Source organism: Phaenicophaeus curvirostris, chromosome 1 (assembly GCF_032191515.1).
Source record: "Phaenicophaeus curvirostris isolate KB17595 chromosome 1, BPBGC_Pcur_1.0, whole genome shotgun sequence".
Lineage (NCBI taxonomy): Eukaryota > Metazoa > Chordata > Aves > Cuculiformes > Cuculidae > Phaenicophaeus > Phaenicophaeus curvirostris.
In genome coordinates, this window is record NC_091392.1 from 37,492,818 (window position 1) to 37,509,582 (window position 16,765).

A 16,765-nucleotide genomic window follows, 5' to 3' on the forward strand; every position below is an offset into this window, starting at 1 on the left:
GGGAGATGCTGGGCTTGGAGAACGAGGCCCATTGGTGCCCTCAGAGTCCTGACACCTCAGGTTTTTATTTATTAATATAATTTTGTCTTATCATATCAGTGAAATGTGGTAACCTGTGTACAATTCATTACATTATGTACATGTACATTATAATTATTTTCTGAGATTTTGAATGTTATAAGAAATAAATAGGTGAGGCATAGTTTAGTTTCATTTTTCAGTAAAGAGCTTCAAGTTACCTTTGCTCCCGTTTAATCATACTTTCTCCAGTACAGGTTTAGAGTATCATCTTTAAAATTAGCTGCTCATTAATATTGAAGAGCTAATACATGTAGCAGATATCGTCCTGTATCTAATCTATAAAAATGTTGAAGTTAAATTAGGATTACCTCAAATACTGAAATCCGTCCTAGTCTCAACTCTAGGCACATCATGGGGAGCAATTTAATCTCAGATAAATAATTTAATTTTAAAACAAACTTTTTTTACCTGTTTTGAAAGGCTTGAAAGGGGAACTGGGAGAAGGAATAAGTAAAAGGAAAACGGCAGGTGTAAAACCAAATGGCAGATTGTCGTAGCTGCAGATGAAGGATGACAAAAGAGCAAAAGATCATAATTTACAAGGAGAATAAGTAGAATTGAGATAAATAAGTAGTGTAGAAAAAAGAATTATAAAATGAAGCTAGAAAGAACAGGAAGGAGAGAAGGGAATTCGCCTGATCAGATGTTCAAAGGAGATCACTCTAAAATCTGGTGCATCAAGGGCAAGGGAGCCTCTGAGCCCAACTAGGCAAAAGAAAACAGAAGACAAAGTGCCACACTGTCTCAGGTTGAATTGGATTTGTAAAATAACTCCCGGAGAAATCCTTAACCTTTCATCATGTATACTTTCAAGATTTATGTTTCAAAGAAATGCCAGTTTACTGCAGTCTTAGTGCAAGTGTCTCATTTCCACAGCTCTCCACAGGACCTTCCAGCAGATACCAAATCTATGAAACTACAGTTACCATTTATTTAATGGCTGCATTTAACTTCTTGAGATATCTCTGTGCAGTGAGTGTTCTGTCAAACCTTTTTTGAACAGTGTCTTTCAAAACAGTATTTTCTCTGTTACCCAGTTTTCTTGTTTGCTAGTCCAGTGTTGCTTAGCGCAGAGTTGCTCAAAGATTTGCTCAAATTTCAAATTATTTAAATTTGCTTTTACAGTGCCAGAAATAAAGGGTTGGACTTGCATAGCACTTTTAGAACGACTATGTATAGTATACATCTTTATATATATATACACACAGATTTAGGATCCTAGTTTTTAACAGTAGTCTAAAATCTTTACTGGATTAAATAAAATATTTTGACTGGTCATGGTGTCACAGAAATTTTCAATTTTTTTTTCTTGCTAGGCAAAAACAGTGAAAATGATTACTCATAGATGGTGAGTGTAGTGTTACTATTATCCTGTAAAAGTTCCTGAGGCAAGCACAGAAATTGCTGTAAAAAACTAACTCTTTTTTTGAGAAAATGGTAGTAACTTTCATTGAAGCCAATATAAGGATGTACTCATGTAATGACAGTCTCAAATGGAACATGGTGTCCTGAATCCCAGTCCAGTGGCTGTGCCCTAGAAAATAGGTCTTTTAATTTTCCACTAAGATCTGTCTCTCATTCACTGAACAGGATGGGTTCTAAAGGAGACTAAATCAGAGTTGCCAAAGCAATCAAGTGAACTCAAAAAATATCCTGACTTTGAAGTGTCTGTAATAAATGTGTTTCACAATGGAGTGGGTACTACAACTGAGCTGTTCCTGGGTAAATAATACATCAACAGTCAGAAAAACAAACTTGTAGAAAGGCCAGTGGGGTTCATAAAGTACAGTTCACTGATGACAGATCATCTGTCAAGTAAAATGAATTGTCTTTGCTGACTCTGTAGTTATAGTTATTATAGATACTGTTAGTGTACTTACCTAGTGGTAATGCAGAGTTATAATAAATGTTGGTATAAAAATCAGAAAATAACTGTAAGCATGACTTTCCTAGTCAATGAAGGTTGTTCCATTAACTTGCATTAGCTGTGGTCTGAATTATTTTTGTTCATTGAGCTACACATAAGCAATGGAATGTAACCTTTAGATTATAGATACTAGGCAGTGTTATTTAAATTCAAGCTGTTTCTATTGATTTTGTTTTCTTCCTGTAAATGCTATGAAAAATGTCTCTAGAAGTACATTCAGGAAAATATTCATCATCACCATACATGATCATCCAAAGTGGCATCACCATCCAAAGACCTAGGCTGCTGACAGAAGTTACAGATTTTATGTAAGGCTTTTTAGTGTTTTATGAAAAAGGTCACTTAAAATCTAAGCATTCTGAGTAGACTAACAATATAACTGAAATGTATGAGATAGAGCAAAACCTTACATGTGCTTCTTGGAACCTACTATATTTCTCCCATAATAAACTTTATTTAATTGTGTTGCTCTGCTGAATGTTAGGCATAGTTTGTCTCATACAACATACTGTTCCTAGCTAGTCTTACCTTCTCTCCAGGAGGATTATAGCACTTTCTTCACTACAACATTCAGTCATGCTAACTCTGCTGTAGCACAAGTTCTGTCACAATATTGAGAGTTAACTTTATTATCTGGTTCAAATCAAAAATACAAAGAAGAAAATGGTATCCCACTTAGTGTTGGACAAGGCTGAAAGCTTTAATTAAAAAATTTACAGTACTTACTCTGGCATTGATTTCTTCTCCAGCTTAGTTAAACTAGTTGCCAACTTAGTTGAAAGAGTCATGCTTTCACATTCTGGTATGGTCTCCATTCAGAAATTTCTTAGTCAGTATCTACTAAAATTCTCCAGGTTTTGACTCCTTTACACCGCAAGTGTTTAGCAATGTTCTATGGGCATTGAGCTCCCTAAGAAAATGGTTTATAATAATCCGTTCATGATGACAGAGGGAGCATCCTCTACAAATAATCACTGAATTCCTGACTGTAAAAATAATCAAGAAAGACAAAATCCACATTATTAACAGTAAGGGCAATGAAGTAAAGGAGACCTTAACTTCCTTTGCATTCAAAGCAAATCTGCCTTACAACATGTTTTAAATCATGTGCTCTCTGATATCACAGATTCAGTCAATTCCAAAACCCACAGTAAAAATATTCTGAGTCTTATTGGGAACGAAACATCTTGTAGAAATTATCGTATAGCATACCAGATGGCATCTTTCTTGCAGACATCTCTTCAAAGTGCTTCTTCTATTGCCTTGGAGAAGAAAGAACCAAATATTTCTATCCCTGTAAGTGACGTGTCAGTTTTCCTATGCAGGAATAGGTCCATCTTTTTTTGATTGTGATATCACAGAGGGATTATCAGAGGATTTATGCTTTTTGAAGTCATAGGAAAGCACAGTAGTATGTAAATATGTTGAGACCATCTCATACAGTTTGTATGATATTTTCCAATATTAGGACCAGATTTAGGCATAGGCAAAGTGGGTTCTGTCTGCAGCAGCACATTGGTGGGACTGGCACTGAATCATAGACTAGCAAAATGAAGAAATAGCCTTCTGGTCTCAAAGCAATAGCACCTTTTTCAGGTTTCGCTTGCACTGGCTTGGAAAAACTGTCCAAGGAGCTTATTGAGGACAGAACATTTTCATTGGTGAGGGACACAAGATGGAGAGACATTTGTGTCTATGCATGTATGGGTAATACAGTAGTCAATCACGCATGGTCCTTTCAGAGAGAGGGATTATGCTTCATTAGGTCTCTTTCCAATATCAATTTTTCTGCTTATGGGGAAAAGGGAAAGACAGACTCAGAAATTCTGTCACCTAAGAAAAGTTCAGTGAGGATTTGATTTTTATCTTTCTTTTTGAGATAATTTGTTCTCCATTTTTTCTCTGAAGAGCTTGCCCAGCCTTTCAAATTTGCTTACCCAAGGGAAGTTCACTATATTTCAACTCAACATAGCCTACCCTCCACCCTACAGCCTTGGCACTGACTGGGCACAACCCTGAAGGGGTCATGTTCCATCTATGTATAAAAATATTGATTCACAGTAGAATAAAATCTTCAAAATAGGGAAGATTTATAGACAGGTGTGAACAAATGCATTATTTCCGTGAGCCCTAGTTTCCTATCGGTTTGGTTTCTCTACTTTCTCTGAGAAAAAATGAAATATCCATTATTTCTTTTGAGGTGCATTTAGCTATTTGTGTACATTGTACTCTTACCCAAAATATATGCTTTGTATGGCATATATATGCTGTTGTTATTAAGTGTTTGAGAAAACTCCTAAAAGTTTCTCCAGGAATTACAGAGTTACCAGTGCCTGATAACCTTCGGCACTTTGTTGAGAGACATAATAAACCTTTCATACTTCATGTGGTAATTTATCAAATCACCAAGAAAACCCAGAGTAACATAAGATATCATAACAGACTTGTTTTAGACAACTTTCCAACTACATGAAAGCTCAACTAAAATCACTTTATAAAGTCATTATAGACTTCAGTTTGCATGAGATGTTCCACAAATCCAAGCAGCAATATTGGAATGAAAGCTCATCCAGTTTTAATCCAAGGACTACTCAGGTTGCAATCAAAACTCTTATAATATTGTTAACTTTAAATATCCAGTGAAGTTTAGAGTTTGTTCTTGGACTGCTGAAGGAGCCTCTGCATGTCACTTGCAGAGATTTTATATCATAACTTGTTGGTCAGACTGTAGGTCTGAATTTCTTCAGAACAGTTTTCAGCCACAGTATAATTAATCCTAAATGATGCCCTTAATAGTCATCTATAATTTCCTTGTCTCTGGAATTAAATTCCTCCTTAGAGGTGGTCATTACTTGACAATGGACAAGAAAAACAAAGAATTAATTAATGTGTGCAATAAATGAAGTTCTACTGGACACGATTCTTTTTAGGCTTGTACTCTGAATATACCCATTTTCTCCATTTTCTTGCAAGTCCTTTGATCTTTTTATGAAACACAAAAGTTTAGTAAACATTCCTTTCACAACAATGGTATAAAATATTTCATCTTGAAATTGTTGGAGAAAATCCATCATGAAGCATTTTGTTTCTTGTGCAGAAAATGAACTTTGCTTTCATTTTGAATTCATCATATTTATTATTTTTTCCAGTTATAGTTGATAAAACATGCATTGTCTCTAGAAAGCATATAAATCTTATATGTCTGCCTGCTGTCATTCATATTTGTATAAGAAAAAGATATAAACTTAAAATTTTATTTAATAGAAATACCTTTTAATTATTCATTTGAAATGATGACCTTTTCAAGTTGAATTATTGTATGTTGGCATGAAGGTTTTCTTGTGTCTTATAATGTTTTACGGTTGAAGAAGTCATGCAGATAATCTAATTACTTTGACTAAAATTGTTGTGCCATTTATGTCTTTTGCTGTACTACAGGAGAGAAACTGTGAAATGTATTCATTATTGATTCATTAAAGGGGTTTGCTATTATATAAGCAGAGATGCAGACCACTACCTATCTTGTGTTAAAAGAGAAAAGAGGAAAGCATACCAAACCATTCCATCGGCTATGGTTTATGTATTGCATTTCTTTATGTCTTGTGAAACGTAAAAAATCTACAACAAACAGATATGTAAAGCGTAACTGGTATGAAGATTCTATTCAGATTTAAGTGCTCTGGGTTGCTTTTGAATCTTGCTATTTTCTGCATTTGTTTTGACTGCTCTCATCATTCAAGATTGACGCTTGGATGGGTGTGTAGGAGGAAGCAGCAGCAGCAGGCTTACAGCTTGCAGACAAAAAAAAAATCTGCCTTATCTGATGGCTATTATTGAAAATGCGAGGTGTAGCCTAGGCTGGGTAATGAAGGGGAGAGAGCGAGGGGGAGCAAGAAGCATGGAGCTGCATACTGATGAGTGTAGGAGTACTTGATAAAAAGAATTCTTGCTGCTGGCAGTGCATTGCTCATTGTGGAGTATTCCAACAATCACATATAACGGAGAACAGCTTAGCTGACAGCTTGATATGCTTTTTTTTTTTTTCCTACTGTATGACGTACTGGTCTGTAGTAAAGATTAATAACTAAGAAATGTAGAGCTAGGATCAGATCTTACGCTGCATACTGCCCTGTAAACTATGTTTTACTTCTGACTTTTCTGCTTGCTGAAAACATTAATCTGTCAAGCTGGCGGGCTCCTTTGATACCAACTTTCCCAGGAACACAATGTGGCAATGCCACCTCTCAGCCCAGGACTACCGCTATTATCCAGTGGATGGTTATTCGTTGCTTAAACGCCTCCCTCTTCACCCTCCTACAGGACCCCGATGCCCTGTCCAGACAGTGGGACAATGGTTGGAAAATATTGGGCTACCTCAGTATGAAAACCACTTGCTGGCTAATGGATTTGACAATGTGCAATTTATGGTAAGAAACCTTCTGTGCATAGCTGTCTATATACACCGTAGCTGCCTTTTTTTGTCTGTCTCTTATGTGCTCATAAAAACCTTAGAGCTATTCTGCATTGCACTAAGAAGATCTGTTTAGTGTTTCACTTTTCTATGTCTAGCTAAATTAATGCATAAACTGTCCTTGTATAAACTTCCACATTGTACATATTACAAAATATTCTAGCCAGAAATATGGCAAGGGAAAATCTAAATATTAAGGTTCTCTGTCCTCCTCATCAATCTTCAGATTTAAAGAGAAAAATGCACAGTTATTTTATCCATCGGAGGATTTTCACAATATGTAAAGGCTGTAAACACTCCTATCTGCAATACATCACGTTATTACTTATATTTAAATATTAACATCATTGTAATAATAATTAAACAGCATGTGATGCCATTCTTTCATTGAGAGGTATTTTAATGCCACAAAATTATTTAATAAAGTGTGCTCTCTCTGCAATTGATTCTGGATGCCTCAGTTAAATGTTTTTGCATCTTAGATAATCAGGCTATGGGATTCACCTGTTGAAACTTATACCCTGTGTGGAAAAGTAATGCATTCCTTATCATGTTTTAACTCTAGGCATTTATCAGGAACATATGAATGAAATAAAATTTTATGTACTTCAGAATTTACAGTATTACCATGTGACGCAAAGCAATATAGAGCTGTCATCCACAAACTTTCAATTGAAATGAATATTGACAGTAAAGAGAGAAGCTTACTTGTAAGATTGTTACATAATATCTTTTCTACCTTTTCATGTATTCCCTTTACATGAACCTCTTGCAAAAACCTCTTGCACATTTCTTATAAAATATCAGAGCACAAAATCTTATTAATCACCCCATTTTAATGGTATTTTTAGTAGCCATGTATATCTTGGAACAGTTCTAACTTTTCATAACTTACACCTGGAATATAAAAACCAGAAGTGAAACAGCTTGAATATTATGACTATAAAATCTTCACAAGTTGTGGTTTTCCTGTTTAATTTCTTTTGCCAACTTCAGTCTATGCCTATGGGTTATTGATTAGAAAATTAAGGCAGAGATCTCTGCCATTTCCCCATTATAATAGTGTAGAGGTTTCTTACTGTTTTTACATGGCTGCCATGTGAACTTATATCAGTAAAAAAGTCTTAGAATCTTTACCCTTAAAATAGTCTTGAAAACAAAGCCACAAGGGCATGCTGTAAGCCCAGAAATGTAAAAAAAAAAAAAATTCCAAAATGCTTTTCAAGCTACAGTTTCCCAAAATGTAACAACATATTCTTATATAGTTACATAAGTAGATGATCGTTTCATCTTAAAGACATTGCAGAGGAGAATTTTTCACAAGAGGTTGGTAGGTGGCTTAACAAATGCAGAGGGGTACTCCTACCACAGGTAAATGATGAGCACCAGAAAAGCCCAAGGAACTATTCTGGAAGGGTTTCCAGTCATCCTCTGGCTCTGGAGGGGCCTGAGCCACTTTCTGGGGGAATTAATGAGACTTTTCATTTCCTATGTCTCTTATTAGCATACTTACGTAAACCTACAAATTATATATGAGATTCTATTATCCAATATGCAAATCAAACTTTCCAGGTATCGAGCAGATTAGTTATGCCTGCCTACTTGTGTGTTAGCTAATGTTTTCCGGTCATTTTAATTTAATGCTTATCTGAAGTGGTTCTTTTTAGAATATATGTCACAGGTGAAATACATACTTACTTTTAATATCAGTTGTGGTAGCAGGCATATGTGAATGGAAGATTGGACTCTTAAATTCAATGATTAATCAAAATGCTGTAAAAGTGCATAGTAATAAAAGAATATATAAATTCAGTAATTTAATAATTCCTAATTTATTGATTTCACACTGTTCATCATGCTGTTACATATTTCAGTTTTTGTTTATACCAGAAACTGAATAGTGCCCATATTTTATTGAAATAAAAATGATTAGAAAACACTGATTTCTTTATATACTATTCTTTTGAATATATCAGCATTATGTAAGGAAATTCTCTCTTAAAAACCACTCACTGAAATTTTCATAATATCATCACTTCTGGCCAAAATGTTAAAGATAAAATTAAACTTGGAAAGTATATAGGAAAATGAGAGAACAAAGACCTGCTCTGCTAAGAGAAAAAAATCAGATCACTCCAAATTTAAATGTGTTGCAGTTTTCCTTAATATGAGAGAACTGCTTTACCTTCATTAAAGTGGTTTACTTATCAAGCTATATTTTACAGTCTTAGTAAATTAAGTGTTTCAGATAGGTTAGCTACTTTACACTGAAGAAATCTAATACTTCAATGCAGTAAAAATCAGTAAGGCACATTTATTCTTAATTCTATACTATATTCCTGCTTTTGTTTTTCTGGAAGCACATTTTGACCTGCATTTATTCATTCTGTTGCCTAAGCAACAACCATCACACTCCTATTAAGTATGATTTAGTAGTACAGGTCTTACTAGATGTTCAGAACAGGAGAGGGAATATCACAATGATATAATTAATGTCCATGGAATAACATACATCTGAGAACAAATAACATGCTATTTATACTACTCTTAATGGCAAAATTCTATTCATTAATTCTGATAAAAAGGTGGATTTCAGATAAAAGGATTTCATGGTTAATCATTCATTAGATCTTAGAAATTAACTCCTTGTGTTTAGTCTCCCTTGGGCATTAGGAAAGTTATTCACTAGGCTGTGCTTAGAATTAGGAAGACGTGTTCATATTACTTGAAGTTTATGGAGTCTATAGTCAAAAAGAGCCTGTTTCCTTTTACTTTACACTATGAATGTTTTTCCGTAGATCATCCATATCTATGGTTTAAAAATTTATCAAAATATAGCATTTAAAAATCAGTTGTGCTTTCATGAACTACTTTGTTTCTACTTACAGCATGTTTGTGAAATACCCACCTACTCTTAGCGTCATGCAGGAATGACACTTGCATAGTATTTAGTAGGCCCAAGGTAGACTCAGTCCCAAGGCTGGTTCATGTATATTTGTAGTAATGGAATCATACTTGAATATGTGTATATATATATGTATATGCAATCATCATTACCATATATAATTTGTTTTATAATAGGCTGCAATGTCCTTCAGATGTAAAAACTTGTGGTGACTTTGTGTAGGGATGCTCTACATTTGAAGATGCAGATGATACTGCTGTTTCATGATGTGCAGTTAAACTAGTCCTAAAGCACAAGAAAACTATTAGATCAGTCATAAATTGGAGTATAAAAATGAGATATAAACCATAAGGAAAATTAATGAATCGGTGAACTTTTTTTTTGATTCACAAAGCCCATAGATATCCCTGGGACAAGCCATAATCTTTATGCAGACTTGCAGGCCTACATAACTTAGTATGCTGAGAAAAGAAATTGCATTGCAGAGAAACAGATGAAAAATATACAGTCGTGTGAGGTCACTAGATCTTTGCATGCAGCTTCCTACAACTCCAGAGCTTCATCAAAGACTTCATTCTGGTTTGACAGAGATAAAAGCAGTTCCATCAAATCAATGCCCAGTGGGAGATAGTTCTGATTAAGGACTGCGTACAACTATCTGTTTATAGGTTTTTATAATCTTTTAAGATATTCTGAAATTTTATCACTTGCTTAATATTGCAGTTTGATGAAGGTAATCTCTTTTAGAAAGATTTGTAAAATACTGTGTAAGAGAAATAGAGGCCAGGCTACAAAAATGAGTTAACAGAAAACTATAAAGCTTATTATATTTTTGTCATACTAAACTATTTCAATAGTAATAGTTAATAACCTGAATGGCCATTAGACACTAGACTTCATTGCTGCTGGCAACTTGCAGACATGCACGTTTATGTTTTCAAGTACTTGAATGACTTGCATTGCCTGAGGATCTAAGTATTGCCCAAGTATTTTTTTTACTTCTCTTTTTCGCTGTTGGGAAACTGAGGCTTAGAGGACTGCAGGGTGGAATTTAAGACTGCTCGTACACTTGATATAAGATGCTCTGGTTGTTAAAATTGCTACTAACATAATGCTTAGCAGGTCAATTCAACTGCTTAAACTTAGGTATCTAGTACCAGTTGAGATAGAGCAGGGAATTCAGGAGATCTAGACAGGGCTGACAGATATTACTGGGGACCAGAGACAGCCAAACCCTTTGCAGCTGGTGTCCAGCTGGGACACTACCAAACATCTCAGATGGCTCTGAAGTTCTGATGCTTATGTTGTAGGTCGCATAGAGCTTGTGACACATCTGGGAACTTAATATAGATGTCTTGGGTCTCCACCTAGTAGCTTAGTTGTGTATGCATTTCTTTTCCTTCTAATATTTGTCTGTGTTTGTATTCATCCTGTGAACTTACCTGCACAAGTATTTATCTGGTTCCACAGTGCTGGGTGTGGACTAACTTCTCATATCCCCTTGACTGCCTGGTTTTGATTTAGTTTTAGGGTTTGACTTTTCTTTCTCCTTTCCTCTTTTTCTTTCTTTGTTTCTTTCACTTTTTCACTAGGTCTGGAAGTTTATTAGTCAGCTGACACTTATCTGGAGACTACCCTCTCTCAGGTGCCGTTCCTAGGATTTGCTGTCCTGCAATATCCAGTAATTCTTCTTCCCTTTAATTTCTCTGGAGGATCTTAAACTCTGTATCAACTATAGCGAACAGAAGCAATTTTATTGCTATAGAGTGAAATGCCCTTGAAAGAAATTCTCTATGTACATTGCCTCCAAGTCCTGCACTTGCAGAGGCCACCACAGCTTTCATCCAAAAATACCTGGTGCAGAGATTGATGATTTGGGCATTAGATGAAAGCTTTAAAGAGTGAGTCTGCCAACACCTTTCTAAAATTAGCAATGCTGCAGAAGATGAAAAAGAGGCCAAAGTTTGACAAGGGTTCTAGTCTGTAGTGACTTTAGTGATTTTCAGAGGCCAACTTCTACTGTGCTTAGGAAAGCAGATCAACCTTTGAAACATCTATGCTCTTAGCTCTCCAGGTCCATAATGGCCACTGCAGAGACTCATCAGGGCCCTCATGCATCATCCAAAACATAAGAAGATTTAGAGAGCATTGTCTATGTGTAGTTTACCTAGGAATGAAGAACCTTTTAAGGCAACTTTAAAACCAGCAGTCAGTGATATGCAGCAAGACACATTTTTAACAGAGCAGAAGGAATACAAGTTCTGCTGGATGCTAGAATAAGCTGTGGTCTACATATCTAGTAAAGTCTTGGAATATATGCCTGGAGTTTCAATCCTCTCATTTGGACCTCACTTGGCAACCTCAGGACTTGCTTTTAGTTTCATGGCATATCTACAGAACTTGACACTAAAACCGTAGAGCTCCTCTCAGTGCCAATGTGGCCCTGGCTTTTTCCCTAAGCAAAGCAGCTCTTTGTCACACTGCTGTCTTCTGAGTCTTCTTCTCTTTCACTTTGGTAACCTTTCATGACTGGCTCCTGAGACAGGCCAACTCTTCCCTTATTCCAGCCTGTTAGCCAAACATAGGGCTGGACAGAGTAAAAGTTCAAATATAGACATCCACCTGTACACCAGTCAGTGGATATTCAGGACTCAGTTCAGTTGCCCACGTGTTGGAATCACTTGAGATGCTTGAGACATCTGTGTAGGCCTGAAATGTGTGATACAGGATCTATAGAAAACACATGCCTGACTGGAGCTTCAGCTAAATTCCAGGCAATTTACATCTGCAGCACCTCAAATGACTCTAAGTTCCTATCCATGGGCACCTAGGTGAAGCACCTAATCAGCCATTAAAGCCAATGGAGCAAATAATGCAATTCAGCTGACTGGCTGACTAACTACTAGGGTACTTATTTTAGGATAAATTAAAGTAGATTTGTCTGGTCAGCTGAATCACTGTCTAGGGTGTATTGATTTTTTTTTTTTTTTTACTAAGTCTCCTTAAGCTATCATCTAAACACAAAAATGTTAATGGCTCGATTAGTGCTAGAATCCATCCAGGGTTCACCAAAAAGGAAACACAAAGTAATCTTATTAAAGCTCTTTCTCCTCTCATAGAACATCCAGCCCTGAGGCCTCAAGATCTTCTTTTTCATCCCTAGCAGGATTCTTACTATAAGACCTGCAAAGTAGAGCTCAGGTGGATGCCAGAGATGAAGATTGTGCCTGTCATCCTGCAACAGCAGCAGGTCTAAAAAATCCCATTCCACATGCTCTAGTTAATGCTTCTGTCAAGGTTTTCCTCAGAATGATTGAGAGTCAGAAGGGCTTATTAATGTACTCCTCAGTATCACATGTGTAAATAATGGCTTGTACTGTCTTTCTGTCTTGAGGTCTCAGACCATTCTTCATCAACTTGTGTGAGTTCATGCAGGTCTAGAGAGGTAGTTCTCATTCCTCAGTGGAAAGGGATTTTAGAGGAGTCTGTTTCAGGTTTATGTATCTATATATGGGGGGGCACTGCAGGTTAGTGACTGATCCTGCACTTGACAAGGGACTTAATAAAAATTTTGCAAGTAATGTATTTGTAATTGTTCAACAGAAAAAAAGAAAAGCAAGTCAGATTTTTTATGTATTTCATGTGAACAAGTGATTCATAAGGAGCCCATTTTGAAACAGATTTTTGACTTCATAGGGGATTCATTGAGAGTCAGAGGAAGTATGTTTTCATTGAAACCTGTTCCTACAGTTGTATCTTGAAGGTATAATCAGAGATGGGTCCATCAGCCTGACTGCTAGATTCTCCTAGGTTAACCTTTTAACGGGTGTTTCTCTGGTTGTTCTGGAATAGTTCATAGAATCATAGAATCACCAGGTTGTAACAGACTCACTGGATCATCGAGTCCAACCATTCCTATCAAACACTAAACCATGTCCCTCAGCATCTCGTCCACCTGTGCCTTAAACACCTCCAGGGAAGGTGAATCAACCACCTCCCTGGGCAGCCTGTTCCAGTGCCCAATGACCCTTTCCATGAAAAATTTTTTCCCAATGTTCAGCCTAAACCTCCTCTGGCAGAGCTTGAGGCCATTCCCTCTTGTCCTGTCCCCTGTCACTTGGGAGAAGAGGCCAGCACCCTCCTCTCTACAACCTCCTTTCAGGTAGTTGTAGAGAGCAATGAGGTCTCCCCTCAGCCTCCTCTTCTCCAGGCTAAACAACCCCAGCTCTCTCAGCCGCTCTTCATAAGGCCTGTTCTCCAGCCCCCTCACCAGTTTTGTCGCTCAATTTCTGATTAAATCTGTGGTCATCTCTGTTTAAATTTTGCTCCATACAAGGTTGTACATACAAGGCGCACAGGCAGGACTTCGGGCTATACCCTTGGTAGGCAAGGCAGGTGCCAGTATTTGTAGTGGAATGTCTTTCTGCTTACATCTGCCACTCAGGTTGGTGACATCTCATATATATATGTGTGTATATATATATACACACACACCTCTTCGGGAAGATCACTACAGTCTAAGAGAAAAAAGCTTGTCCTGTTTACATATTGATGTATTGGGCTCAGTCTCACCCATGCTAAGAACAGAGGAACAAATCCAGACTTTGAAAGCCATTTCACGTACATTCACCACTTAAAGTGTATTTCATGGTACATGTCTGTGAGATTCAGCCTCAGTATATATTTCCAGACTCCTGACCTCTTTGTCTTCAACCTTTCACCCTAGAAGTAATGACTTGTTCAACAGAGCAACAGAGTGTTACTGCCATCAGTACTGAATCTGGCAGTGGGGAAATGGGGAACTGGACGGAATGCTGCAATGCGATGTAGTTGGGAGATGAACAAAATATTTAATGGAAACCAGTAAAGAAACAGATGCATTGAACAATGTACAAATTTTGAGAAGGGAGACAAGCCTAATTTTGTCAGTAAAACTACAGCTAACTTTTAATAGCTGTTCTAGAATATGATGTGCCAAAATTGGCACGCAAGCAAGCCATTCCTGGTATAGAGTTTCCCTGACAACTTCTGAATTTCCTGGGCAACTAAACTTTCTCTCCTTCAGTCTAGAGATCTTCCATTTTCCCACACATTGGTAAAAATGTTTCCTTCTCCCATTCCCCATTCCCATATATTTTTATGCTACCAACAGCCCAGCACTAGTTTTAAATTTTTTAATGAGAAAAGCAGTTGAACCCATGAAGCTGTTATCAACATGCTGTCCATTCTGCCTGCCCTTCACAATGTAATTTCTGATTTCCTGTTCACACATGCACTTGCACACACATGTGCACACTCACCTATGTGCACGACACAAAAAAAGTAATTCACGAAGGTTCAAAATTCCACATGCTCAGAAATAAAGAACTGGAGAGATACAGTACCTCTGCAACCTCCAACCATCCCTCACATTCATATGCTTTATGATAAAGTCTTCAATCACAGGTTTCTATCCTATTTTTTTTCCTCAAAATTCCTTCTTCATTCTGTGTGCTGAGACTTCAGTATTCACAAGCACACATTTCAAAGCTTTAGCAGTTAAAAATAAAATTTGTTCTTGTTTTTCTATTGTTGCATTACATAATGATTTTACTTCCTTAGCCCTATGGTTGTTTAAAACATTTATGAGACAACCAAACTGCCTTCTCTTCTTATTCAGCTGTGATTTACACTTGTCTAGTGTGGTTTGTCTGGACCATTAGACTTGTGTTATCACTCTAAAGTACTTATGCATCCAAACATGCTTCTTGTTTGCATTTGTATTTTGCAAACTAGGTTATAAAGAGTTAGAAAATATAAAAGGATAACACTTCAGATGATAACTTCAGACGATTAAAAATGAATATGTTCAGCTGGAAAAATTTTCATCATGATTTTTCAGCTGAGCACTTTTTTCACCTCCAAAAACTTTGCCCAAGTGTTTGAAGTGGGTCTAAATACAGGTTCAGTCCTAAGAAAGTTGGTACTCGTAACTTCCAAGGGGAAAAAAGATGTACCCTTCAACTCCTGGAAGTAAGATTAAGGTCCATTGCAGACAAAGAAAACTGCCTTGTCTCAACTATGATTTTATTCCACATAAGCATAACTGATTTAATTAACAGTAGGCTTTTATTCACCATAAATACAAGGTCACACAATGAAATTCACACCTGCTCTCTGGTCTTCTTAGTCCTGTTTGAAATGTATTTTCAGGAATACAAGTAATACAAATGCTACTTTACTCCCCAAGTAATTTATTTCTGTAGGCTTTAAAACACTACATTAAACATTTCAAACATTTTATTCACTATGGAACATATTATATTCTGTATCTTTTGCTATCCCTCATTAAGCTCCAATTACTGTGCATAAGGGATAAAATCTCCATGCAAAAATATGCTATTTATTTTAGGCTGGCTGGTACTGATGAAACTGACGGTATATACACTTGTTGTACATACAATCCATGACTTAACTGAAATCTCATGTTTCAGATATTTATTAATACTATCTTATGTGATAATTTATTGAATTATTGGAAACTGAATGATTTAATAGCAGTCCTGATGGGAACAACAATGGGTTAAATTGCAAGATGCACCATACCTATTCCAGATTTGTGTTGAAAGTCTTAGGGTAGTAATTCTTTGAGACCCAAGACCAGATCTGGATGGGAATTTGGAAATATAACAACCAAAGTGTTTGCTCAGGTGACAGATGTTTGGAGGGTTAAACTTACTGTGGATACAAGCAGTAGCTATCAGTTTAAATATTAAAAACTGGAACACCACAAATAAAAATAAACACCTGTCAAACACCTTCTGATATAAATTCCAAACAATATTTTCTCTTATTGCCTAGTTAGCAGCAATTAATTGATAAGGATTAGCCCTCTGTGCACAATCCCCCTTTGCAATTAGGAAGGGGGAGGGAATGTCTGCATCTTATTCATTGGAACCTTACAGCTCAGGCTAAAGGCAAATATATGTGGAGCAGGTTACAGCTCTTTAAATATCTGAAATGATTGATGGCTTCTGTTTTTCAGTAGCCACACTATTTAACAGTGTGTTCATTGCTTCAGGTATGCTCTCTCCAAACAATTTCTCTTTTAATCACATATAAAGCCCACTTCTTGAAGTTAAGATGGTGTTTATAAAGAAATAACTGTTCCTGGCTGCTGTGCTGGATTAGGCTGACTATTGCACAATTCTGAGCTGGTTTTTAGCCTTGATCCATTTTTAAATATAGCATGAATATTATAGTTCTGTTAGCTTCTCTGAACTCCCTAGGTATCCCTCTTGTTACCAGAAAGGAATTATAAATTGACAATGCAAGTTATTTTACTTCATTTTCCATCTCTCTTGGAATTTAGAAACGTGTCTCTTCTGTCCATGAACTTTTG

General features: G+C 36.5%; 1 protein-coding gene across 9 annotated transcripts in view; it reads left to right on the forward strand.

Moving 5' to 3' along the window:
• Positions 1-16,765, forward strand: part of ANKS1B (ankyrin repeat and sterile alpha motif domain containing 1B) — a 427,837-nt gene that overhangs the window by 227,991 nt on the left and 183,081 nt on the right. For 8 of the 9 annotated variants that reach the window (XM_069852975.1, XM_069852979.1, XM_069852978.1 and 5 more), the window contains one exon: positions 6,329-6,435. In XM_069852975.1, the coding sequence (XP_069709076.1) occupies positions 6,329-6,435 (107 nt within the window). Of the gene's footprint in view, positions 1-5,908; positions 6,436-16,765 lie in introns of those variants that run through there. The other variant, XM_069852993.1, reaches the window with a different exon arrangement.